Source organism: Porcisia hertigi, chromosome 36, assembly GCF_017918235.1.
Source record: "Porcisia hertigi strain C119 chromosome 36, whole genome shotgun sequence".
Classification (NCBI taxonomy): domain Eukaryota; phylum Euglenozoa; class Kinetoplastea; order Trypanosomatida; family Trypanosomatidae; genus Porcisia; species Porcisia hertigi.
The window spans coordinates 3,578,446-3,605,180 of NC_090595.1; the positions used below are offsets into that span (position 1 = coordinate 3,578,446).

Genomic DNA, 26,735 nt, shown 5'->3' on the forward strand with positions numbered 1-26,735 from the left:
AATGACACTGGACAGCCCGAAGTGGGGGGGTGGGGGATTTTAAAAAAAAAAAAGAAAGCGACAAAGGCGAGTCGCGGGCGTCCCTCACATATGCATAACGGGTGGAGGTCAGCGCCACGCTACGTCGCTTTCATTGACCTGTGCATAGCATCAGGCTCATACGAGCAGCAACGAGGGTAAGATGAAAGAAAAGATGGGTTATACAACAATCAAAATTTGACGTTCGTCTGCATACCAACGCAATAGCCGCTCTCTCCTCCTTGCCTTTCGCGCTCCTCTGTCGCGGCGCGTCAGGGTACGCCAGCGTCTTCGTATGGCAGAGACGACTGAACCGCACCCTGGCATCGCCCCGCACGCACGCGCCGCGCACCTGCGCATGCAAAGGCTAAGGCAGAAAAATAACAGAGAAGAGAGGAGAGGTATCACCTTTGAGTTTTTAAATAATGCCGCTCATTGCGGTCGTCGCACGCTACACACACACACACACATCAAATCGCACCACACCACATCACCAGCGCCAACACCAGGCAACACAACGCAGGCGCCGTGCTGTAGCTCGCGCAAAGCGCGCGAGCGTTGGATCCGGCGTCTGCGTGTGGAGGATAGGTGAGGAGAGAGAGGGGGGCAGGAGGAGATGGCGGAGGAGAGCAGGACGTGCGCGACACCGGAAACAGGTGCCAAACGCTGCGCGCAGAGCTCGGGCGCGAGACACGCCCAACATCGTGCACAACGAAAGTGCGACGTACATCACAGTTTTGCCGCAGAACACAGAGAGGCAGAAACAAAAAGCAAGCCAGTGGGGAAGACGCAAGATACAAAATAGGGGGGAGGGAGAGGCGGGGTTGGACAAAAATAAGGTTTTCGTTTTTTGAACCATTATTACACAGAGAAAGAGCGGGTGAAAGAAAGCGCATCGCTGCGGCGGGTCGAGCAGCGTGCTGTGTCACGTCACAGCCCGTGCAGTCCTGTAGACGCACGGCGCAAGACCCAGCGCCTGGCGAGTGTGACAGCGAACGAAAAGCAAAGAGGCGGAAGACGGGGAGAGGGCGCACCCTTCAACAGCGCAGAAGTCCCCCATCCCAGCAGGCAGTCGACCCCTGCCCCCTCCGCCCTCTTCCTCTCGCGCGAGTGATGACACAGCCTCAATGGGAGCGAGGTCACAGCTACGCGCAGGCACACCGATCGTGGAGGTGGGAACTGAATTGGGGGCGACAGAGCAGCTGGGAAGACCGGCGCAGCCTCCTCCTCCTCTTCAGTCAGCCCTGTTACCGCTGGACATCTCACTCATCTCCTTCTTGTCGGCAGGCACAGCAGCCACAGCCTTTTTCTTACCATCGCGCTCCTCGTCCCACGGGTGAAGGAAGAAGACCTGGACAACGAAGCAGATGATGCCCAGACCACCGAAGAAGATGAAGGCAACGGCCTGGCCCTTGTCCTGGTTACCAGACGAACCCCCAGAGATTCGCTCTGTTGCGATCGGGTAGCACACATTGATGATGAGGTTGAAGATGAACTGCATCACTTGCGTGAACGACGCACCGCGTGGGCGGAACGACGGCGGGAACATGTCCTGTGTCAGCACGAAGTAGCACGGGCCCACGCACACCTCAAAGCCAAGAATGAACAGCAGAATGCCAGTGATAGCCACGCCATTCTTCACTTCCAGCGTACTGGTGACCCCGGGGTACACAGGGATTCCACACATGAACAGGCACATGCACGACGTGAAGATCGAGCCGAACAGGAACAGCTGGCGCATCGTGAACACATACGAGAGCGGGATCGACGCAAGTGTCGTCACGAAGTTCCACACCATCACAACGAAGTTGCCCACCAGCGGCGCCAGACCAAGACTGCCCATGATCGTCGGCGCGTAGTTCATCACGGCGTTGATACCAGTCAGCTGCAGCGTGCCAGCCATCACGCAGCCCATCAGCAGGCGCGGGGCCATCTCGACATAGCCGTACTCGTTGGAGTCCAGCCCAATGGTACCCTCACCCCCCTCATTCTCCCCGCCGAACTTCGCGCGTGACTCGCTTATCACAAAGCCGAGCAGAATCGTCAGCAGGCTGAACACAGTCGAGAACGCACACAGACCCTGCATGCGTGCCATCACCATCTGGTCCTTGTCACGGTCAAACCAGATGCTCTGGCCAAGTGCAAGCCCTATCAACGCAGCGATGAAGATGCCAAACGTCGTGAACACCTGGAACAACACACCAATCGTGCGCTTCCACTTCGGGTGTGCGTTCTGGTCGGTGTACACAGGGCACGCGACACCAATCACGCCAAGGAACAGACCAATCACGAAGCGGCCGACAACCAGCACCCAGAACTCGTTCTCCGCGCACGACACATGGTACATCACGGACGAGACGACACCCACGAGGCCTACAAGCATGAACGAGGTCTTCGCGCCGATCGCCGACGCAAGCGGGCCGGCAAACATAGAGCCGATCAGGGAGCCGGCAATCATCGAGCCGGCAAAGATACCGCTCTCCGACGCCGAGAAGCCCGACGGGTTCTGGCATTCCCCGGCACTGTATGACCACCTGCAGTGTGGATCGGCCTCACACCGCGTCATCGCACCTGGCATCTCCGCAGGGGTCGCGTAGCTGTACTCCCTGCGGCACGTGACCTCGGGCCAGCCACAGTAGCCGCTGCCAGTCGCATCCGTTATCCACTGACAGTCGGCGTTGGGCGCCGTCACACAACCACTCTCGTGACGGAAGTTAGCGCAGTTCGTGCTGAAGCCAAACAGCGTCGCGTACACACCGACAAACCCAACCGAGTAGCCGTTCAGAGTGCCACCGATTGCCTGCACAAGCATGACCTTGGCGTTGCTCGCCGACAGGAACGGCGGCGCTTCGTCCTGGTCCTCCACCGCATTCCTCTCAACATCTTTATAGACCGGCTCACCCGGCACACAGTCCGCGCAGCGCCCGTTTGCCCCGACCTCGTCGCTCATCGACGTGAGAAGTGCTTTCAATAGGCGGACTGGACCAAGGGCAGGCTAGTAGGCAGCGAAAACAGTGTCACACAGTGGGTGCTGGCAGAAACAAAAGATGAGAGCTTGAAAGCCAGCTGCTGCGTGTTCGGTTACTTGCTGGGGGGAAGCTAAAAGCGCAGGGAAAGTGTTACTGCACGAAGTTCGGATATATGGGGAAAGAAAAATACAAACGCATGCATTGGAGGTACAGATGAAGGATACGCGGAGGAATTGAGCGGCAGCACACGCATACGCGTCGACAAGAACGCGCAAACGTGCGCCGTCGCACGCCGGACTAAACAACAGCATCGCTATCGCGCTCTCTTGCCAGACAACACGAAGAGGCTACAGTGCGCTCGTCTATCCAACACACTACGCTGAGAGGCTGATAAGCACCCCACATGAGCTCGCGCAACACGAGCAGGCGAGGGGGAGGGGGAGGGGGAGGGGGAGGGGGAGGGGGGTGCACCGCCACATCATAAAGCTACTTTAGAAACTCGAGCGACACATGGCGCAATTAGGAGGAGAAACAATGCGTTTTTGTTGTTTTTTTCTACCACGTCCCCGCACCCATTCAAGTGACAGAATGACACTGGACAGCCCGAAGTGGGGGGGTGGGGGATTTTAAAAAAAAAAAGAAAGCGACAAAGGCGAGTCGCGGGCATCCCTCACATATGCATAACGGGTGGAGGTCAGCGCCACGCTACCTCGCTTTCATTGACCTGTGCACAGCATCAGGCTCATACGAGCAGTAACGAGGGTAAGATGAAAGAAAAGATGGGTTATACAACAATCAAAATTTGACGTTCGTCTGCATACCAACGCAATAGCCGCTCTCTCCTCCTTGCCTTTCGCGCTCCTCTGTCGCGGCGCGTCAGGGTACGCCAGCGTCTTCGTATGGCAGAGACGACTGAACCGCACCCTGGCATCGCCCCGCACGCACGCGCCGCGCACCTGCGCATGCAAAGGCTAAGGCAGAAAAATAACAGAGAAGAGAGGAGAGGTATCACTTTTGAGTTTTTAAATAATGCCGCTCATTGCGGTCGTCGCACGCTACACACACACACACACACACACACATCAAATCGCACCACACCACATCACCAGCGCCAACACCAGGCAACACAACGCAGGCGCCGTGCTGTAGCTCGCGCAAAGCGCGCGAGCGTTGGATCCGGCGTCTGCGTGTGGAGGATAGGTGAGGAGAGAGAGGGGGGGGGGGGCAGGAGGAGATGGCGGAGGAGAGCAGGACGTGCGCGACACCGGAAACAGGTGCCAAACGCTGCGCGCAGAGCTCGGGCGCGAGACACGCCCAACATCGTGCACAACGAAAGTGCGACGTACATCACAGTTTTGCCGCAGAACACAGAGGGGCAGAAACAAAAAGCAAGCCAGTGGGGAAGACGCAAGATACAAAATAGGGGGGAGGGAGAGGCGGGGTTGGACAAAAATAAGGTTTTCGTTTTTTGAACCATTATTACACAGAGAAAGAGCGGGTGAAAGAAAGCGCATCGCTGCGGCGGGTCGAGCAGCGTGCTGTGTCACGTCACAGCCCGTGCAGTCCTGTAGACGCACGGCGCAAGACCCAGCGCCTGGCGAGTGTGACAGCGAACGAAAAGCAAAGAGGCGGAAGACGGGGAGAGGGCGCACCCTTCAACAGCGCAGAAGTCCCCCATCCCAGCAGGCAGTCGACCCCTGCCCCCTCCGCCCTCTTCCTCTCGCGCGAGTGATGACACAGCCTCAACGGGAGCGAGGTCACAGCTACGTGCAGGCACACCGATCGTAGAGGTGGGAACTGAATTGGGGGCGACAGAGCAGCTGGGAAGACCGGCGCAGCCTCCTCCTCCTCTTCAGTCAGCCCTGTTACCGCTGGACATCTCACTCATCTCCTTCTTGTCGGCAGGCACAGCAGCCACAGCCTTTTTCTTACCATCGCGCTCCTCGTCCCACGGGTGAAGGAAGAAGACCTGGACAACGAAGCAGATGATGCCCAGACCACCGAAGAAGATGAAGGCAACGGCCTGGCCCTTGTCCTGGTTACCAGACGAACCCCCAGAGATTCGCTCTGTTGCGATCGGGTAGCACACATTGATGATGAGGTTGAAGATGAACTGCATCACTTGCGTGAACGACGCACCGCGTGGGCGGAACGACGGCGGGAACATGTCCTGTGTCAGCACGAAGTAGCACGGGCCCACGCACACCTCAAAGCCAAGAATGAACAGCAGAATGCCAGTGATAGCCACGCCATTCTTCACTTCCAGCGTACTGGTGACCCCGGGGTACACAGGGATTCCACACATGAACAGGCACATGCACGACATGAAGATCGAGCCGAACAGGAACAGCTGGCGCATCGTGAACACGTACGAGAGCGGGATCGACACAAACGTCGTCACGAAGTTCCACACCATCACAACGAAGTTGCCCACCAGCGGCGCCAGACCAAGACTGCCCATGATCGTCGGCGCGTAGTTCATCACGGCGTTGATACCAGTCAGCTGCAGCGTGCCAGCCATCACGCAGCCCATCAGCAGGCGCGGGGCCATCTCGACATAGCCGTACTCGTTGGAGTCCAGCCCAATGGTACCCTCACCCCCCTCATTCTCCCCGCCGAACTTCGCGCGTGACTCGCTTATCACAAAGCCGAGCAGAATCGTCAGCAGGCTGAACACAGTCGAGAACGCACACAGACCCTGCATGCGTGCCATCACCATCTGGTCCTTGTCACGGTCAAACCAGATGCTCTGGCCAAGTGCAAGCCCTATCAACGCAGCGACGAAGATGCCAAACGTCGTGAACACCTGGAACAACACACCAATCGTGCGCTTCCACTTCGGGTGTGCGTTCTGGTCGGTGTACACAGGGCACGCGACACCAATCACGCCAAGGAACAGACCAATCACGAAGCGGCCGACAACCAGCACCCAGAACTCGTTCTCCGCGCACGACACATGGTACATCACGGACGAGACGACACCCACGAGGCCTACAAGCATGAACGAGGTCTTCGCGCCGATCGCCGACGCAAGTGGCCCGGCAAACATAGAGCCGATCAGGCAGCCGGCAATCATCGAGCCGGCAAAGATACCGCTCTCCGACGCCGAGAAGCCCGACGGGTTCTGGCATTCCCCGGCGCTGTATGACCACCTGCAGTGTGGATCGGCCTCACACCGCGTCATCGCACCTGGCATCTCCGCAGGGGTCGCGTAGCTGTACTCCCTGCGGCACGTGACCTCGGGCCAGCCACAGTAGCCGCTGCCAGTCGCATCCGTTATCCACTGACAGTCGGCGTTGGGCGCCGTCACACAACCACTCTCGTGACGGAAGTTAGCGCAGTTCGTGCTGAAGCCAAACAGCGTCGCGTACACACCGACAAACCCAATCGAGTAGCCGTTCAGAGTGCCACCAATGGCCTGCACAAGCATGACCTTGACGTTGCTCGCCGACAGAAGAGATGGAGACAAGTGATTATCCGTCGAGAAAGATTGCCTAGTAAACGCTTCAGTCGCCATTTTCGTTGTAGGATGGGGTAAGGATAGAGTGTGTCAGTACGAAGGTACTGGAAGTCCCAGAGATTTGCGGTTGAATGATCTCGGAGGTGGTGGTATTGGTGGCAACGTTGTTGAAAAAACATAGAGACATAGCGACTACCGTCAACGGTAACCCGGTGCGCTGCGCTGATCTTCTGGGTTGAGTTTCGTGCGTTGTTCAGTGTGGATTTTCTCTCCCTGGAAGCGTTAGAAAAGTCGTTGTGGAGTCATGGGGTCTCTGTCGTCATCTTCCGCGTCGACTCTTTGAGGCAGCCTCCTTGGCTCTGGAAGCGTAGTGCCTGAGATCTAAATGGTGGCATAGTCGGGGTTATATTAAATGTGTGGTCTTTCCACGGTGCTAGGTGCTGTTGGAGTGGGGTAAGGCACGCAAACCTGATAATTGGTCGCATCTGGGGTTTCCGTTCATTGACGTTACGAGCTCAAAGTGATTGGATGCCTGCCAGCTAAGACCAGTGGCGGGTAGGTGAATGGAGTATCAGCCGGTACTTTTGTGTGTGTGAGGGGGGGGGGCTCAGACTGGAAACTGCGGGAGAATGGATGAGGAAATGAGGAGGAGGTGCCTGTAACAGGCTACAGTGTGAGGATGCATAGTAAGAAGAAAAGCAGGTCCTCAAGGGGAACGTAGCACTGAGTTCGCAATCTAAAAGAAAAGGAGCAGGGGTCTTCTGATGTCGCGTCCTTGGTTCAGATGAGAGGTCGTTGAGATAGCGAAGACGGAAGCGCACATCCCTCTACTGGGATTGTAGCCCATACACCGAAATGACGAGGAGTGTATCGTTGTATTAATTGTTTTGTGCACCTTTTTTTAGACGGCGAGTCGAGGGGGATATTGGGGTGGATCGTGTGCACCGCAGCATTCTCAAACACAGTCAACCCTGGGAGATCATACGCTTAACAGCCGAAGGAAATGGAAAGGTGGAGGCAAAGAAGCATGGCAAAAAAAAAACAGTGATTTTGCCCTCTATACAGGCTTTTGGTAGGTGAAGCTGTACAAACGGGGGGAGGGGGGGAACACTCTGGCGCATGCTTAAACGCGGCATCTGTGCCAGTCGTTGCCGTAGAGAATATGAGAACCGAGTGCTGAAGGTCTCGAAAAAAGTTCTCTGGTGATAAATATCAAAAAAAAAAAGTGAGAAGTAAAAAAAAAAAAACATTACGGAAACAAGCGTTGCACACCGAATTAAAAAGGAATCGAAATATTCCCACTTGTGCTGGGGGGGGAAGACAATTCTCACCTTATTTGACGAGCGGACCAAACACAGCATATGTTTTTTTTGCCAGGCAGTTTTCACACACACACACACACACAACCCCCATCCCCTTATGGCCAAATTCATCACCTCACCCATGGATGGCGGAATGCACTACATGAGGAGCTTGGCGCTGCGGAGAGCTCTCACGGCCGCTGCAATGTCAGATGGACTTGTGCGGCAGCACCCACCCACAAGACGGGCGCCGTGCGAAACCCACTCTTGCGCCAATGCTGCCAAGCTCAGACTAGTTCCATCGCTCATCGCTACAGGGTGCCAAGTCTTCGTCACTGGATCGTAGGACTCACCAGAGTTTGTGTACACTACGAGTGGCATCGCGGTTAAGGTGTGAAGATGGGCCAACACAGCGGAAGCTTCAGACATGGGGATGCAATTGACGCCCATGGCGATAATCTGCGGCGACGTCTCAAGGATGGGGATGATATCTTCCCACTTAGTACCGTCGCTGATCGCCTCCGCGGGTGAGGTGGAAGAGGTTGTGAAGGACACCCACGCCCTGGAGTGAGGATATTCCTCCTCCAGCAACGCCACAATTGCGCTCACCTCTGCGGCAGAAGCTTGTGTTTCAATGGCAAGTACGTCTGCGCCGGCGCGGAGCAGTGCTGCAATGCGAAGGCGATGGAATTCCTTGAACTCCTCTGCGCTGCGAACGTAGTCACCGCGGTATTCAGAGCCGTCGGCGAGGTAGGCACCATACGGACCGACCGAGCCGGCTACAAAAATCGGCGCAGCCTGTGGATTCTCTTTCAAGTACCGCTCCCGAGCGGCAAGAGCGATGCGCACCGACTCTTCAATGAGCGCCACCGCAGCACCCGCGGTGAGATGAGCGTGTTCCATGAGGCTCTGCGGTGTGATCTGGTAGCTGGCTGTGGTGATGCACCGTGCGCCAGCTTGCAGATACGCGAGCTCCACCTCTTGGATCTGCTGCGGTGACTCTAGTAAAGCCTTGCCGGACCAGAGAGGACTGAGAATATTGCAGCCGCGTGCCTCCAGCTCCGTCCCCAGTCCACCATCAAGCACCACGATGTGCTTGGGATCTGTCAAGTAGGCTTCCATATAGTCTACCTTTAAACATGTGCGTTTGCCACAGGAATATGTAAATGTTTCCCTTGGCGAAAGGTATTGGTGTATTACCTTCGCTCTAGACCACGGGGCCGAGGACATGTGATGGTGGTGAACAATGATGATGCATTCCAACCCCGACCGGGCGCAAAGGCAAAGAGACAATGGGAATAAGGAACGTAGCGAGCCAGAGAAGAGCGTGGCAGTGAGAAAAGGCTTGAAGGTGGACGCGGGGAGAAAGATGACACGGGACAGACAAATTTGGTCACCCATCTGACGTGGCGGAAAATGTTTAGAGCCCGCAGAGCAATAAAAAAAAAGCGAGCTTGCTGCACCGTTTTGCCCCTCTGATTTCAGTCCGGTCCTTCACACCACGAAAAAAAAAATATGTATGTATCCACTGTTGCATCCTCCGCGCACCAAAGTGCAAACTTTGTGTGGCCGTGGGCCACTTCAATGGCGTGAATTGGCGAACCTCGGGAAGACAAAAGGAAATCAGACCAAAAGGCGGCAACCAAAGCCCTTTCTGGTACAGTCGCTCTTACCACCACCACCACTACTCCCCCCCCCCTCCTATCCCTTTTTTTTACCTCCTCCTCCATACACCTCTGCATTCAAGACCGGTGACGGTAAGTTGAGAACGCCGTGTGCACCCCCCCCCCACCCTCGCACCAACATCACCACGCATTACACCCACCTGCCGCCTTCTCGCTAGGCTTAAAAAGCCGTCTCTTTCCGCGCGTTGAGGTGACATTGCCACTTTTTCGGGGGTCCGTTGTGGAACTGCACAAGACCGTTCAAGCTTTAAAAGCTCACAGATGTGATTGTATGTACGTGCTCCTCTGCATACGCATAGACATGCCACTTCTCCATCACCCCGCTCTCTTAAATGACACCGGAGCCGCCGCCTTGATCGCCTGCACCCCCTCTCCCCCCACTCCTAGCGGTGTAGCTCAGCGCGCTCTCGGACGTTGGCAGACTTCACCAGAACGGGCACCAGCCTTGGAAGTGGACGCACAAATTTTCATTGGAGGTGGCCTCTGAAATGAGCCGAGTCACCTGCGCCTGGACGGACAGCCCGTCCTCGCTGCTCGTCGTTGGTGCTGCCAATACGGCCCTTCCCTGGCGGCTGCTGACCGTTGGGCTCTCCGTTGAATCATTATTCACAGCCACACCCACGCCGCCTGCCGTGCGCTCAGAGGTGCTGGCCTGGAGCTGCCAGCCAGCAAACTCACGGCCCTCGAGCTTTTCACGGATGCGATTCACCACCTTCTTCGCTTCGCTAGCGTGATTGACTGACATGTTGCTCAGCAAGTCTGACGAGTGATTGCTAGCTACGGGGGGAGGTGAAAGAGCAGGAGCGCTCGAAGTGGACGCAACCTGTGGTGGGCGAAAGGAACCAACACACTGGGCCATGGAGCGCGACACAGGCGTGCGAGAGGCAAAAGCAGTGCGAGATTTGTGAAATGACTCACCAAGGGCTGCATAGGCCGGGCGCTGTGGGTGGCCGCTGAGTGGCGCGGGCGTATCAGCAGAACGCATTCTGCTGCTCGGCACTGCCGACACAACGGCAGCAGACGCGGTTGCCTCATCCTCCAGCTCGTCGCGCCACCACGACACAAGGGGATCATGCACAAACGCCTCCAACAGCGCCAGAATGCTGCTACCCTCCTCGCGCAACACGCCCATCACCGTGATGCAACCATGACGGAAGAGCCCATCGATGCCACCCATTTCCATCGCCTTGACGAGCATTCGAGTCAGTCGGAATGGCACCTTCTCAGGGAACGCGCTGCGGTTCTGCGCCACGTCGAAGCAATCACCAAAGTCGATGTGCACGACACGACCGCTAAAGGAATGGATCATCAAGTTCGACGGATGACGGTCGCCGAGGCCTAAAATATGGCCAACCATCGACATGGTGGCAAGTGAGCAAACATATGTAGTGCGCCGATCCAGCCATGCCTCGGCGCTTGGTGCGCGCATCCAGAGCGAGTTGGCAAGGTCAGTGCCCTCTGTCTGCTCCAGGGCAAACTCGAACGGCTCCACATGTTGAATTACCTGCAGGCGGTCCAAGTCAACGTTGAAACTCAGCATGAGATTCATCTCAATTGAGAGGTATTTGGAGTGCACACGATAGTCCTTGATCAGTTGGTGCAATGTGTCACAGTGATCAACCCAGCCCACCAGCCCAGCGTTCTCGCTGAGAGGGGTGACAGAGAAGACCTGGATCATGCAGTCACGACGCTGGATAGCCGAGTGTTTCTCCAGCAGCGCGTTCACGAAAGCCAACAGCTGCATGACGCGCTCATCGAGTCGCAGATCTTCGTGACCTTTAAGGAGGAACTTGTACAAGAAACCATCCGTGCCAGTCATATACAGGCGACGGGGGTGCTGCTTGGAGTTCATGACCTTCAGTGTGTTTTGGAAGGAGGCGATGCGCGGATACACCCCAGTCTCGTTGTACTGCCCGGGTACCACCAGCGACAGGTCCTTGCCGCACTGCATCAATCGTGGGCTCACAAGCTGGAGGGCAAGGGAGGACATACTGTTGATCTGCTCATCCAGCCGCTTCACTGCCGTCTTGAAACGATTCCAAGCCTCCTCCATGTATATATTGCTTCCAGTCGATGCAGCCTTTTCAACGTACTCGCAGGCGCCACCAAGCAACTCACCAAACTCGACCACGAAATGAGACTCGGCGAGGGTGTCAGGGTGCGATAGCTGCTCGAGCAACGGCTGTAGCGCAAGAAAGACGTTGTGGGCGTTCTTATCGCGCCCCCATTGAAACCACGCGCGCTCAAGTTCATCAAACCACAGCTCCGTCCACAGCACAGCACACCGTACGAGCTCCTGGCAGACAAGAGCGGCGTCCTTGACCATCGTGTGACCATCATGGTGCATCTCCTTGATTCGGCCAAGCAGCCGCTGTGCTGCCTTCTTGCGCTCCATCTGCTCTGCTGTGTTGCTCTCCGCTCCCTGGACGCTGGAATTCAGCGTGACGTTGAGGTTATACAGCAACGCCTGCGGGTGGGCCTTGGCAACGATGGCGAGCAGTTGAAAGACAGACTCTGACACAACAGCGTCGCGCGAGTGCAGGCGGGCAATGATTTGAGGAATAACCTTGAGCCATACCGTCGGGCTCACCTGAAGAATTTCGGCCTGCAGCGCGGCGTTTTCTTGGACTTTCGGCAACGCAGCATGAATAAACCACAGCGAAAGAAACCCTAGCATATCCTCGAGCTCCTGAGAGGAGGAGACACTCCTCACATAGCCGTCCATAGCAGCCACGATGTGGTTAACGTACTCATCGCGGTGCAGCTCGCTCGCCGTACCGCGGGAGCGGTGTATGACAAGGTCATGGTTAAACCGCGCCCACGTGTGCCAAATCGTGCCGTTGGTGCTGTCAAGGCTGGTCGCCCTCTCGAGGTGATGACGAATGTACTCGCGGTGGTGCGTATCGACACTCTGCCGCTTCTTTTTTGACATAGCAAAAAGCCAACTCGCTAGTTTTGCGTGACACATGGCCAAACTCGCCTGACTGTCTCCGCCGTCTAAGAGAGAGAACGCTGCCGCGTCTACCTTTTTAAGGTACGTCTCAAGTTGCTCCGTAGCCTTTTCACGCTCATTCATGTCGTATAGGTGTTGACAGGCGGCGAGGGCGATGGGGGGTTGCGGCAACCGCGGCTGCTCCAGCGCGGCAGTCATAGTCTGATTACCAAGAAGCTCGAACAGGATGTCGCGCGACGTGCGGTCTCGACCGTGCACGCGCGACAGCGACACGAACCGCAGCCACATCTCCAGCTCTCGCTCCAGGGGAATGACAAGCGTGTGATCAGCAAGAGTGCCAGGCCACCCTTCGTACGCCATAGCGGCGAGTCGCTTCTCCCAGAGTTCTTGCCAGTGGTTGAGACCCTGCGGATTATCGGCGACAAACGCGAACTCTTCCAACTCGCTCAGCTGCTGAATACCGACAAACAGACCGTAGGCGCGGTCGTAGCTTTCCGCCACGAGCGCAGACAGCGTCGAGTCAAGTCGCTTGCGGCAGTTTTGAATCACAGGGACGGCATCGTGGAACTGACCCTTGTGGGTGGCGAGCACAGCCCGGTAAAAAACCGCGGTTGTGCCGACATAGCCGTCATCGGTCATATAAGCTGTAATCTTCTCCATGTCATCCCAGCAGCGCAGCAGCCAAGCCGCGTGGGCACCGTACGGGGCCAGCTCCGCTGCCTCCTTTCGCGCGATGCGAGGGTAGAACAGCTTCCACGACTCCAGCAGTCGACCGTAGTCGCCGAGGTTGTCGAGGGAGCGCATGAGGCCGACCATGTTGCTGAGCTTGTTCGGCTCTGTCTGAAGACCCTTTTCATACGCCCGAAGACTCTGCGACCACCACTGCAACTTCTCGAACAGCTGGGCATCCATCATGAGTGGAAGCTCTGACGACGGCTTGCCAGTCAGAAACGAAAAGTTGCGCTGGATGTACTTGAGCATACCCTCCGCGCTCTCACGTAGCCCTAACAGATTACCAAGGTAGATGCTTTTCTCGCACCACTGTAGAAGTCTACCCCACTCTTCTGGAGGCAGAGGGTGTACTTGACCGCGCATCACGTTGCGCTCGTACTCGTACGTCGCCTCGTGGAACTGAATCTCGACGTAATGCAGAGCCTTGGCGTATAAGTTGCACCGCTCGCTACTTTCCATGAGCGTCTTCAGGTCAAAAAGCAGCCCGGCATACGTGCTATGTGAGCCTTCTTTGGGGTTAAACCGCATCTCCAGTCGCTCCATGTACTCGGACAAGTTCAGCAATTCCTGCAACACCTCTGAGGGCACGCGGTCGCTGCGCAGAACGTTGCCGAGGAGGGCACGAACTGTCTCTTTCGTACGAGGCTCCATCTCCGCATAGCACACAGCGAAGGCGGAGTGCAGCATGTCCCGCGCAAAAGGCTCGTGCAGTTGAGCAAGGGCAAAGGCAAACGCATGTGCGCTCGACGGGCTTGACCGTAATAGCTCCACCGCCAAATGCTTCAACCACGAGTTCCACTCCTCTTCGGTCTCCCGGTCGCGCGCGACGAGAACGCCACGCAGCTGCGCAAAGTTGTCCTCCAGTGCAGCCTTGCGCCGCTGCACGAACTGCTGAGTGTTGACGCCATACCGGGCGGCGGCTTCCTCCTCTTGCGCTTCGCTGCTCTCAGGTGCAGCCACACGGCCGCTCGTCCGCAGGGTGCTGAGCACAAACGACTTTACTTCCTGCCCGTCCTCGCCGTAGGCGTGCAGCAATGGAAACACCAGGGGGGTGTACTTCTCAAAGTCGCTACCAAGGTTTCGACTAACGTTGCGCACTGCGTCGAGGGCGACGGCGACGAAGGTGCACACGTTGGCGCTTGTCCCACTCGCACCAGTCGCCACCTCAGCCGCACAGCGGCGCTGCTGCGTGAGCAGCAAGGGATGCGACTCCATTTCCTTCAGCACACGGCACAAACAGTGGACGCAGCGCGACGCGTGAAACACAAGACGCGGCAGTCGACGAGCGAAATTACGAATGGCATCTGCAGCTGCTGCACGGCACGCCACTGGGTAGGCAGGGTTACTTGCCACCTCACAAACGCACGGTACGACGTTGTGGAGGTAGTCGTCAAGCAAATGACCCATCTCTACAAAGAAGGCAAAGACAGGCTCGCTGGCGTGCGCGGCATCTGCCTGCACCGTCTGGATGAGTGAAGGCAGCACCAGTGAGAGGGAAGGACGGAATTCCTCACGGAGCGAGCGGCGCAGCTCGTTCAGGACACACAATATTTCCACAAGCACGCCGCGATCCCCAGTGGGAAGGAAGCTGATGCATGTGGTGATCAGTTCATCCAGGTACGGGCGAACTTGTTGGCCGTAAAGATAAACGATGCGCGTCAGCACCCCCAGCAGGTTCTCTCGTATCTTCGCCTGGAGTTTAATTTGCTGAAGAACTGTTTGCAGTATATCACGGTGCAAGGGGATTAGGCACCCACTCGCTGCCTCCTTGAGCGAAAGCGTGTTCGCAATCACCTGAACAGCGCACAAACACTGGTCATCTGATAAGGATGGCAACTGCAAGACGCCAAGGACGCTCTTGACAACATTCTGAGCAATCGCCTCTTCACCGCGAGAGGAAGACAGCTGGAGCACAGCAGAGGAAGCTGCCCCGCTGCTGTAAAGACCCCCATCTCGCAAGTGCCGCGTGATCTCCTTTGCGCGGACCGGATCGACAGCCCCAATGATGCCCATTAACTTCAACACATCCAATCGCACCGGCCATGTCTCCTTGAAGCCACCGTGAAGGGCAGAGAGAAGAACGCGCAGCAACTCAGGGTTTGTCTCGTACACGTCCACATCCTTCGTGGTGCGGATGATATCTCCCAGAGCACGAATGGCCTCGATCTTCTTCTGAATGCTGGATGAGTCCAAGATGTGCCTAATGACACACGGTCGGACGGCAGCTACCACCGCCACGTCGTCGCCCTCCGCGTACCGCGCGAGCTTCCCGAGAAGCGATAAGAGCGCCGTGATCACCGGAACAGGCTTCTTTTCATCTTGCAGCCGCTTTACGCAACCTTGCAGCAGAGACGAGATGTACGGGCGCGCCATCACAGGTGCAGACTCTACCACCGCGCTCAGCACCGCCGCCGCTTGCTCCTGCCTTTTCGGTGCGTGGAAAAGCTGAATGTCCATGATACACTGCACCATAACGCAGCGCAGCATAGGGAGGATGCACGACGGATTTCGACTGGAAAGGCGACCCAATAGACGTACAGCAGCAATGCGATTCGGATGGTGGTCGTGCAGAGACGGGAACAGCGCCGTGCAGATGTCCTGCAGAGCCAGTGAGTAGTCGAACTCCGCGCTGAGGTGCTCCAGCGTGTGCAAGCGGATGTCGCTCTCAGTGTCCGCAACAGCTGCGCTCACCAATTTTCGGATGACCGTGTTCACCAATCCAATGTGCTCACGGCCCCGGTGAATCACAACTCCAACGGCAGTACGCTCACACGGCGACTGTGAGCAGCCGGAGAGAACCAGCTTGAAACAGAGGTCGATCGCACTCCGGCGCACTTCCTCGTGTGGATCCGATACGTATCGGATTACAGCGTCGCACAAGAACTGCAACGTCGAGTACCCAGTAAAGTCGAGGCTGCTGAGGGAGTTGAGGTTGCGCACAATCACACTGTGGTCCGTCTCGCTTGACCCAGAGGCGTGTCTAGGCCAGTTGCGCATGCGTAACAGCTGCTGCTTTGTCGCCTCCAAGACCTTCGACAAGCACGTCGATCGCAACTCCGGGAAGGCCGTGCAGATCTTCGCTACGTCGCGCGCGAAGTGCTCGGTCACCAATCCAGCAAAGAGTGGCCCAAGCAGGTGCCGCAGGAAAGGGCGTACCGCATTGGGCTCTACGCTAGAAAGTGTGGCAAAGCACGTCACAGCCTCAGGGCACCGGTCACGGAAAGGGCGCGGTGTCAGCGAAGATTCTATATACTTCATCATGAAATCCAGGAACGGTACGACGAGGCTGGGCAACACCGTAAAGAGTCGCGCGAACATCTGAAACACCATCGCGCGCTCATCCGTACCCTCCGTGCCAACAAACACCACCGCCGCCAGCGCACGCACACGCTTCACTGAGATCTCCTTGAACGTGGTGCTGTCGTACTGCGCCAGCAGGGGTATCGCATTGAAGACCTCGCCTCGCACGTCACTGCTGTGGGAAGTGCGTACCAGGTTATTGTTGACGAATGTCCAGAATTTCAGAATGTGCTTGCGCCCCTGGTTTGAGAAGCCGACGGCTCGCCCCTCCGCCTCACGAGAAGCCGTCGCGGAGAGAACCGAATTGAAAGCCAAGAGGCACCCATGCAAGACGCTGTCACTGCCATACAGGACACTCCGCTCCGCGTCTTCAAGGAACGTATTCTGCCAGCGGCTGTAGAGATTGAAATCAGTAGAGCGATACGCGATGATTAACGTGTGAAAGAGCGCTTCGCCGCCACTTACGCGCACGAGTCTGTTGGCGTCGAGGATGGCACGGCGCAGGCACTCAATAATGTTGTTCACATGCGGCGCAATTATCGATGGCACGCGGCGCACGAGCTGCTGAATGAAGATGCACCCTGACAGCTTCGTTGCCGTGGGAAATAAATTCTCCTCTGTCAGTGTGACGCGCTCACCCTGCCGCGAAGTGTCCACCATGGGCGACACGGCCAAAGGATCTGTCGTTCCTTTCTTAATACCGCGCAGGCTCGCCACCTCGTTCAAGAATGCCTCATCGTGCCCGCCACGCATCAGTAAGGCCAACGAAAAGTGCAAACAGTTGTTGATGATGCCCTCGATTACACTGCTTCCGTTGCTGAGCAGCAATCCCCACACCTCGCCAGCCTCCAAGGCTGTTTCATGGTCGGACGTCTCCAGTACGCAGTGCACTAGAAGCTCCGAAAAGAACTTCGTTAGTTCATTCAGCTCCACATACTCCACTGGCAACAGGGCCCGTAGCACCTGCACACCCGCCCTGTGCGTCTGCGGCTGCTCAAACAAGTGTCGCAGTTGCGCATTCAGCCAGTTTGGGAAAATGCGCGCGTTGGCCGTGTAGGATTTGATGAAATTTCGGTGAAACAAAGTGTCCTTCTCTTCCTCGATCACGTATTCCAGCTTGAGGATAATAGACGGCAGCGTCTGCGGGGTGGAGGACTCCAGTTCTTGGAATATGGGCCGCAGCTGTCCAATAAGCGGGTGGCGATCACTGTTCGTGCCGCCGCTGGCATTGCTGCTGCCTACACCACTTTTGGACTCCATCCCACCGCCTTGCTAGCTTCACGTTTTCTCAAGCCACAAATGATGCAGGTGTGGCGAGTCACCGGAGAAACCCCCTTTCGACAGACTCGCCAAGGCACAGAAGAAAAAAAACCAGAGAGGGTGTGCAGGGACAAGAGAAGCGGGGGAAATAGAGGAGAGAACAGTTGATATTGCCAATGAAAGCAGCACCCCCTTGACTCGAAACGCACATGAGCCCGCTATAATTGGATGCCCAACACAGCAAATCTCGCCTCGCGAATTTCAAGGGAAATCGGGGGGGGGGGGAGCGCGACAGTCAATCAGAAAAGGGAGAGCCGAAAATCAATAGTACGGATTCAGGGGGGGGGAAGGGGGCACCGAAGGTTGCAGGCCTTAAGAAGTGCCGGGGTTCTGCGCCAGTCAAACCACCCGTGAGGAGGACCGGGCGTTAGTGGAGTGCCTACCAATTGGGGTAGAAAACAGGGCAAGACACAAAGACACGAGGAGAAAGCAGGAGAACCTCCGCGTGTATGCGTGTGTTCAGGGGTGTGTGTGTACGCATACATACACAAGAGAGGGGGGGGGGGGTAAACAGTGGCGAAAACGAAAACAACGAAGCGCAGGAGATCACAAAAGGATATGTAAGGAGAAAACGGGGGTACGGTGCGAAGGCGAAGAAGACCACACACGCACACACAACCTGTTTACAAAGGCCGGCAACACCTAAAGAAAAGACCCGACACCGCCAGAGTGGTTCAAGCTCGAAGCGATTGTGTGTGCGCGTGTGTGTGGTGGGGAGGGGAGGGGAGGAGGGAAAGAGAGCAAAACGCGAGACGTGCGAAATGGAGAAGGAAAGTGCTCTCCATTCAAACCGGTGACCACAATGCCACTGCACTACGCTGCAGCAATGATAATATGAGATGGGAACCGGCCGTGGAAGCAAAACAAAGGACGCAAGAGACAATGCGATAGATGCACACACATGCGCACGCTTCACTGGCTCAGGCAACATGGACATGAGAAAAGCCTCAAGTGCTCTGATACCGCGGTGTCGCTCCCCCACCTCCACTTTCGAGTGTGGATATGTGGGGAGCGCCTCACACGCGTAAAGCCAGGCGTGAGACTGGCGAGAGATGTAGTGAAAAAAGGGGGGGCTGGTTTTTCACTTTCGCTTGATTGACATGTTGCTTCGTCTCCGCACGACAAAACACGTGCGGACGCGACAACACATCGTCTGGGGTCCTTTCCTTCCTCTTTTTCAGCCTCGCCTCACTGGCTGCAACGCAACCGTTGCAGAGGGGAAACCGGCAGGAGGTTCTCCCCGATTACGAGTGCGCGGATGAGGAGGGGGGAGGGAGGGGGGGGAGGGCACACGAGCTGCCCCCTTCTACCCCTTTTCTTTTGGTTGTCGCTATTCTAGTGTGCATGTGCGCATTGCACAGCACTACGAAGTACGAGGAGACGGACCCGGGAGGCTATACAGCAACAAACAAACAGGGGAAAAAAGAGTAACAGGAGAAACAGCAGATCAGACACGGGACGGGGGGTGAGAAGACAAAGGCGTACGATAACAGCCGCTTGGCAGCAACACAACCGCACTGAAGAACACAAAACAATAAGCATAGGGGAAGGCACTAGGCAATCCTCGCACAACTCCGCATGAGCATCAACCATACCTAGGGTTCCTGGAGAGGTTCGTGTAGTACAGTGTGCTGCCAACTACTACCCCCCCCCTTCAGCATTGTGGGACATCCACTCTCGCCAGAACGTTGACATAGACCCGCGTTTACACCACCGCAGCGCCCAGTCGTCCAGTCGTGCAATGTGCTCGGTATACCCTACCCAAACCTCGCGGTGCCCCTCGAGACTCCAAATGCGGCGCACCTCACTCTGTGATCCTGCAAGCAGTCATTCGACTCTGAACATCCCAGACGCGCTGCATCGGCTTCCCCCCGTTGGGTGTTTCGCGATGCCTCTCCTGTGACCCACTCAAGGGCGACGAGTCACGGGCTCTCTGGGAGCAGGAGCTCGCGGGCAAGCCGCCCAAGACCCCACGCCCTCACCCCTATGGCGTCGACGGAAAGGGCAACAAGACTGTCAGCGTCCCAGCGGACAACGTCGTCCTGCAGCAGATCGCGAGGGGTACGAATACGGGCAGTATGCGCACGCACTGTAATGCGCAGCTGGCATAGTGCGTCACATCCACGAAAACCATCCAGAGGCCGGGTAACCAGGAGTGGTGTACAAAACAAAAAAAAGGCGCGAAGAGATTCACACCGATCAACCCTGACGTACATGGGCGCGATGCATGACAAGAGTACCTCCACTTACACCACGGCTCCTCCCCAGGCCCCAGTCTGGACAGTCCCTATACTATATTGTGGCGCGCACTGCCCTGAAGCGATTCGGCGGGTAACATGGCACACACATGCCGACTGCAGGGCCTGGGAGTTCACCTGTAACGAATCTGGCCGACCCCCTTTTGGAGTTCACAGCGCACGCGCCTATACCTTTACCCCCTTCCCTTGGCTTACCAGCCACATGACAGACACCACCGCTTGTGCGCTCGAGGAGGACCCTGAGCGCGGACCCGCTCCGATGAAGGCACGTGGTCTTACCCGACATGGTTTCACACTCAGCGCGCAGGACGTAGCCCAGTAAGGAATACTAGAGGACAAGAACAGCCCATTAGACGCATGACTCGACTCAAAGGCAGAAAGTGGGGAGGGCTACCTCCAAGAGAGCCAGAGCTTAGCCGCCGTGATGCAAAGGTATGGGCAATTGCTGCCGCCTAGGCATCTCTCTTGGCCTCTTCGTGATGCAGAAGATTCATGCAAAAGAAAAAAGCAGCTACATTATACCACTGAGTAAGGTGCTGCGAACGTACCCGGTCACACGGACCCCCTTGCTGATGCGGACCTTGCTTTACGGCTTGTTTCTCAGCTTTTTGTATCAAGAGAATGTTGAGGTGGGTAACCCTCCCTTCCCCCCCCCCCTTGTGTCTACCTTTGAACAGTCAAACACTAGTGCACTTCTTGAGCTTCAGGGAATCGTGTGTGAATGGGCGCTAAAGGGGAAAAAACAATGTAGCAGGAGGAGGAAAAAAGCAGCGTGAGTCGTGATGCCCGCCCGGTGACATCGGTTTCGCAGGGGTAGAAGCTAGAAACATATTTTTATGCATCACCATCATTCTTGACCCGTTTCAAACTCCTCCTTGCAAACGCATCAAGAGTTTTTCGACAACATTTACACACTTCATCTAGGTAAGCTTGAATACCTCAACCTGCACCGGCGAAAAAGCTTAGGCAGAAGAAGAGGGAAAAGCACTCACCGCAGCTACACGCAGGAACCGTATCGGCAACACCAATCTAGAAAGAGACAGAGAGCCAGAAGGAGTGGACTCAGAAGGAGCTCAACGGAAGGACATGACACGCAAGATAGAGAAAGCACGACGCCGTGAATCAAGCTGCGGATAAAGTGAGACCATAACCACCTGTAGTGTATGCTCCCGCGAAGAGCATACAAAGGTATGCAATATCCCAGAAGCTTGAAGAAAAACACCTTTGATACACGACGCAGCGCACATGTGTGGGGGAGGGGGAGGGGGGGGGGGAATGGGGGAATGGGGGAATGGGGTAGAGTTCATCCAGCAGGGGGTAGGGGATTCAAGGAGGCGATGGAAATCAGAAGTGAAACATTTGAAAGGGGAGAGGGGTAGGACTGGCTTTCTCCCGCAACGCAAAGAGGGGGGGGGGGGAAGCGCGCTCGGCTGCTTCTCGAATACCTGTTATGCCGCCCTCTTCACTGCGATCAAGGTCACGCGGCTGTGCGACATGAGGGAAAGAAGAGGAGAATGGCGTCGAGACTGCACTTCATGCCGATGTCAAGTTCCGCCTTCGTTTTCTTTTTTTCTCCGTCAGACACCACATGAAGTGAAGACAGGCTGCAGTGCTTGGAAGTAGCCCACTGGCACCACCTCGCTGGATCGTCTGAGTTATCATTACTAGTTGCCTTCCAAGTCCCCGATGAGCAGCTGTACCGCACAATCACTTGTCGTCCAAAAAAAAAAATTTTGACAGAGTTTGTGCTTCAGCACGTGACCCCCGCCCCTGCCTTCCCCATTGCTCAGGAAATAAGGGGGATCATCGTGTTCCTCTTCGATGCCTCCTCCTCCTCAACACCCCTCGGCACAGAACACAGAAGATGGTCGAAGACTGAGAAAAGCAGAGCAGCGATTTCATCACGCTGGAGAGGGAGGGAGAGGGGGGGGGGGGGGGGGGCATAGCGCCTCTCCAAGACTTGATGAAACCAAAAAGAAAGAAAAAAGGCAACGGAAACCCACAACCGAAAATACCGCAGGGTCAACTGGACGGTCAACAACAAAATGTACCGCATTGTACATGAAGAGATAAAAAAGGGGGACGAGAGAGAAATACACCAACAACTCGCGGACACACAAAACACACCAACACACACACACACACACAGCATCCGCGTTCCACCCACATAGATGTCGAGTTAGAAAAGCGAAGGTCGATGCGCTGTTCACCTTCCTTTGATGTCTTCCGACGGCCATATCCCTCAACAGCTCAGCGCTGCTACCTTCGTGAAGCAAAACACTTTATCACTCAAGATGTTCATTCTGCCATATCCACGGCGAGTTCAACCCCAAGCTCTACCACCGGTCTGCCCCCGTCATCGTCACTCGGTCCGAGGCAGCGGCACACACGCTCAATGCGCGAATGCCGAAGCCGTGACCTCAGCACGGCGTCTGCCCCAATCCCAGCGGAAAAGGCCGGAGTCACACGCCAACACTCGGCACAAAATGTGGATGGTGCAAACGTCTTTGTGGCCGCAGGTGACTCCGACGCAACGCCGCCCAGGACCCGGGTGCCAACATCAATAGCAGTTCATCGCCCTGCCCCCGCCACCCTCCAAACACCGCAATTCCTACGCCACACACGGGTGCATGACACTGTGGCCTGCTGAAGCGGTTCGGCATTGGCAGAGGGGGATGATCGGTGGCCGCATGGATTCACTCCAAGCGTCGATAATAATAGCCCAAGCACAACGCTGAGGTAATCAGGGTTATCGGGGAAGAAGCGGACGGAAGGAAAAAACACAAGTAGTAAAAGCGAAGGCAGAAACATATGCGATATGCCTATGTTGACTAAACTCATGCCTTTCATTTTATCGCCGTGAATCCCAAAATTTTCCGTGCACATTTTGGCAAGGATAAATCACACGCACTGCGTGACGCTTGCGATAAGCATCACCCCTGCACGAGAGACCTTCACTGCCCCTTTCTTTTTCCCAGCTTTTGGGAGCTCCAGTTTTCACTTTTGACCCCTCGCGCTTGCTCGCATGGATCGAAACTGCCAAAGACAAAACGAAGAACACAGCGGTACTGGACACACATGTATGCACGATTGCCTCGCAGCGGAAGCAGACACACGCAGACATACAATTCATGCAAAAAGAAAAAACACGGAAGATGGAGAACTGCGACGCACATGGTGGGCGGGAGGGGGTAATGGAGAGGGGCTCGGAACAAGCAGTGAAGGGAGAAACAGAAAAGACGGGGGAAGAGGTAGAAGAAACATAATCGAGCTAATGAACGTCCACCCCCTCCCTCTTTTTAGGTCGTCTGTTGTTTATGGAACAGAAAAACAAATTTCGAAGGAGTAAAACGGGTTTGTAGAACAATGTCAAGCGGTTAGCAACAACAAAAGACGGAGAGAAATGAAAGCAGCTGGAATAAAGAAGAAAAACGCGGGCATTACAAGACGCACTCAACTATTAGAAAAAAAGGGGGGAAGAGAGGGGGTAAAAGATGTGACGCTCGACAGCGCACCACCAGTGGCTTACAAAAAGAAAAAAAACATGCATATCGGGGGGATCACAACGGTGTTCGGTCACCCACCGAGAGGACCGCGGACCTGTGGCATGCATGCACGCACGCAAGTACTCGAAGAAGTAGCAGAAATTAGCCTTTCCATAAACACCTGACCTGGCACACTTTTATGAATGTGGCAAAGACAGGTATGAAAAAAAAAAACAGCACCTAAACGGAATGCAAGAAGGAATGCTGGAAAATGAGGCATCGCACGCGCTGAGCGTGTGTCCCTCTCCCCCCCCCCCCCCCCCAGTGTCCTGCTTGTCAGTCAACGTTTAAAAGTGCACGTGAAGAAACAACGCTGATGAAAACCCAAAAAAAAAGGCGCACATCGCAGGATGCGTGATACGCTGGGCGTTGTGCGCCCCCCTCCCACCCACTTTGCCTCAACAACAACTTCCTCAGGGAGTTTCCTCTTCCGTTTCATTTGCCCGCACATTAAGACGCACCCTCCAAAAACAATCTGACCCAACCCCCTATACCTCGGAAGTCTTTGCACATCCTATGCCTTGGAAAAGCTGTCCTGCCACTTCACACGTACTCTCCCTCTCCCTCGGTGGACTACGAGTGCGCTAATGACTGAAAAACTAAAGATTGAATTAAACGCGAGGAGATTGATATATGGAGATGGGGAATTTGTAAAACAAAATACACGAAGGAGGCGTAAAACAGACCGAGCGAGAACATGGCAACACTGTAACGTGTGAGAGTGTATACCCACAAACGTAAACATCCACCAGAACGCACACTCAACATAACAAGACTTGAGATGCCCTCAGCCCCCTCTCCTCGCCTTGTTACGAGTGCCGTTGTCGCATACCCCCCCCCCTTCTGCCTAAGTATACTTTCTGGCTGGTTATTGCCTTTGAATCTCAGAAAAGCAGCTGTGTGAGGTGAAGGAGCGGGTGGCGGCCGTGTGGGTGTTTCATTTTTTTCACGCTTTTTTTTCATCGCCAACACGCGTGCACTCATTCAGCCACTCGACATCAGTTCTCTCCCTGTTCGATTCCGTCACCCAGCTCCCCCCCCTTTTGGGGTGTGTTTCTGCTCCTCGAGTGCCCTGGCGCTGTTGCACGCCCCTATCCCTCCCCCAACGGAATCACTCCTTGCCCATCCCCACGCGGGGCTCTCTGTTCTACACGAGAATCATTGTACATTATACGTCGCCTCCCCGCTCCTCTCATGTCAGAGATCAGTGTTCCGTCATCCATGGCTTGCAGTGCATCGTCACAGTGGCACGCAGAATGGACGTGTATATATACATATATATATATATATGCCTGCTGTGTGGAGCTGAGAAGACGAAGGATGCGAAAAATGAGAAACACTGGTGTCTAATAATGAGGAACACATATATATATATATATATATCAAACCGTTCACACGAAAGAGATCGACGAAGCGCTGGCGGAGACTGTGATAGACAGGGAGGGCGAATCCGTGAGAAGGGGCAGACACACGCACAAAGACACATACAGAGACATGCAGGCAATCTTCGCAATAAAGCCACAGCGAGGAGACCCGCTCACATTTGCCCAAAAACGGGGGTGCCTTCATGCACGCTCACGGAAAGACGGCACATGCACTGCAGGCGCGGGAGGGTGGGAGTTGTGTCAAAATGACGAACCCAGAAGATGAGTGGGCGAGCGGGGGGGGGGGGGGAGACGGAGAAACACAACGGAAGAAAACAATCACAAATAGACTGAGGCTTGCGTTGGAGAAAGGGAATGAACAGAGGGGCAACAACGGGCCCCAACTTCATACCATCCATCATTTGATGTTGCTGACGGGCATGACAAAAAGAGAGAAAAGTACGAGCATGAGAGGAACGATGTCTCTGAGAGGATGGGCGGTAACAGAAGAAACACACAAGAACAGACCACCTCACGAAAGCAAACATGAGGAAGAGTGTACGTGAGAGGCAGGGCGTCACCGCGTGCTGCCGCTGGGCCGCACGGTGCTGAGTCGGCGCCATGAGGCGAGACAGTCTGCTGCTTTTCTCTGATAGCCTCGCCGAGCATTCCTGTTCCCCAACAAGCGATGAAAATGGAAACAACAAAAGCGGAAATGGAGCAAAGGGGAGAGAACAATACAAAAACGCCGAGCATCAAAAAAAAAGACGTAACAACGCTGCATCTACGTGACATGCACGTTCTTCGACATTTTTTTTTTGTTGCGTGCAATCTGACGTCTATGTTTGCGTGCCTTGGCGAGCTGTGTGTGTGTGTGTGTGTGTGTGTGTGTGTCTATATGTGTTTGTGCGTGCTGCATTGAGAGAAGGGCAGAGGAAATCCTTCTACCTTCTACTCAGCTCTCTGCATCGTGGAGGGCCGAGAGTTGGTCACATGCCGCCATCACCCATCGTAGCCGCTGCCCTCGCCACCGTCCCCGGTGTTATCCAGCACACAGACGGCGTGCTTCAGCGGATCCTTGTTGGGGCACTCGGTCGCAGCCTTTGGCGTCAGCCCCGGAGGCGGCGGCAAAAGATACCGCGTGTCCTTCCAGACCAACCATATGCCAATAATGCCAGACAAGAAGCCGCACAAAAACTCGATTGTCTTGACCGGATGGTAACACGGTATCCACTTGAAGTAGACGTACATGTCACACAGAGTTCGCACAATGAGCGCGTTCGAGACCCGCATATCCAAATGGGCGTGCAAGCGCTGCGGCGGCGTGGAAGCGTCACGCAGCGCCTGCTGCAGCGCAGAGCGACGAGTGAGCTCCATCATGAGACAACACGTTAGAGAGAGGGATTTGAAAAAGCGGTAGAAGAACGAAAATCTCTCGCGGCTCCATTTGTGAAAGACAACCTTCTGCAGGTAGTTGAGATCACCACTCAGTTGCTCCGGCACTCGAAAAAAGAATGAGAGCCAGGTAAAAACCCAACGCCACAACTCCATTTGATCCTTCATAGCGAACATCCTCATCCCTTGCCTGAGCGTAATTGGTGAACGGCCGAAGTTGCACAACATGCGGCATTCAATGATGCCATCGGCGAGCTGAAAGTACCTCTTCTTGACCTTCACATCAGTGCTATACACCATACACAAACGGACAAAATTGAGCACTGCCTTCAACATCATGTCCACGCCAACCCCCTTCTTCTGATAGTCGCTGAGAGCAGCGAGAAGCGGGACAAGCGTGACGGTGCCGTCATTGGCGTTGGAAGACTGACTCAT

At 55.6% G+C, this 26,735-nt stretch overlaps 5 protein-coding genes across 5 annotated transcripts; all 5 read right to left on the reverse strand.

Annotated features, from left to right (window-relative positions):
* Nucleotides 1–1,252: 1,252 nt before the first annotated feature.
* JKF63_00915 (uncharacterized protein) lies at nt 1,253–2,968 on the reverse strand (the record flags this gene model as incomplete). The annotated part of the gene is made up of 1 exon (XM_067896964.1): nt 1,253–2,968. The coding sequence occupies one exon, from the start codon at nt 2,966–2,968 to the stop codon at nt 1,253–1,255; it is 1,716 nt and encodes a 571-aa protein (XP_067753121.1).
* Nucleotides 2,969–4,839: 1,871 nt separating this feature from the next.
* Nucleotides 4,840–6,504, reverse strand: JKF63_00916 (uncharacterized protein; the record flags this gene model as incomplete). The annotated part of the gene is made up of 1 exon (XM_067896965.1): nt 4,840–6,504. The coding sequence occupies one exon, from the start codon at nt 6,502–6,504 to the stop codon at nt 4,840–4,842; it is 1,665 nt and encodes a 554-aa protein (XP_067753122.1).
* Nucleotides 6,505–7,907: 1,403 nt separating this feature from the next.
* On the reverse strand, nt 7,908–8,870 carry JKF63_00917 (uncharacterized protein; the record flags this gene model as incomplete). Its single annotated transcript, XM_067896966.1, has 1 exon — nt 7,908–8,870. One exon carries the CDS (start codon nt 8,868–8,870, stop codon nt 7,908–7,910), a length of 963 nt encoding a protein of 320 aa, XP_067753123.1.
* Nucleotides 8,871–9,857: 987 nt separating this feature from the next.
* On the reverse strand, nt 9,858–17,678 carry JKF63_00918 (uncharacterized protein; the record flags this gene model as incomplete). Its single annotated transcript, XM_067896967.1, has 1 exon — nt 9,858–17,678. One exon carries the CDS (start codon nt 17,676–17,678, stop codon nt 9,858–9,860), a length of 7,821 nt encoding a protein of 2,606 aa, XP_067753124.1.
* Nucleotides 17,679–25,907: 8,229 nt separating this feature from the next.
* On the reverse strand, nt 25,908–26,735 carry JKF63_00919 (uncharacterized protein; the record flags this gene model as incomplete). Its single annotated transcript, XM_067896968.1, has 1 exon — nt 25,908–26,735. One exon carries the CDS (start codon nt 26,733–26,735, stop codon nt 25,908–25,910), a length of 828 nt encoding a protein of 275 aa, XP_067753125.1.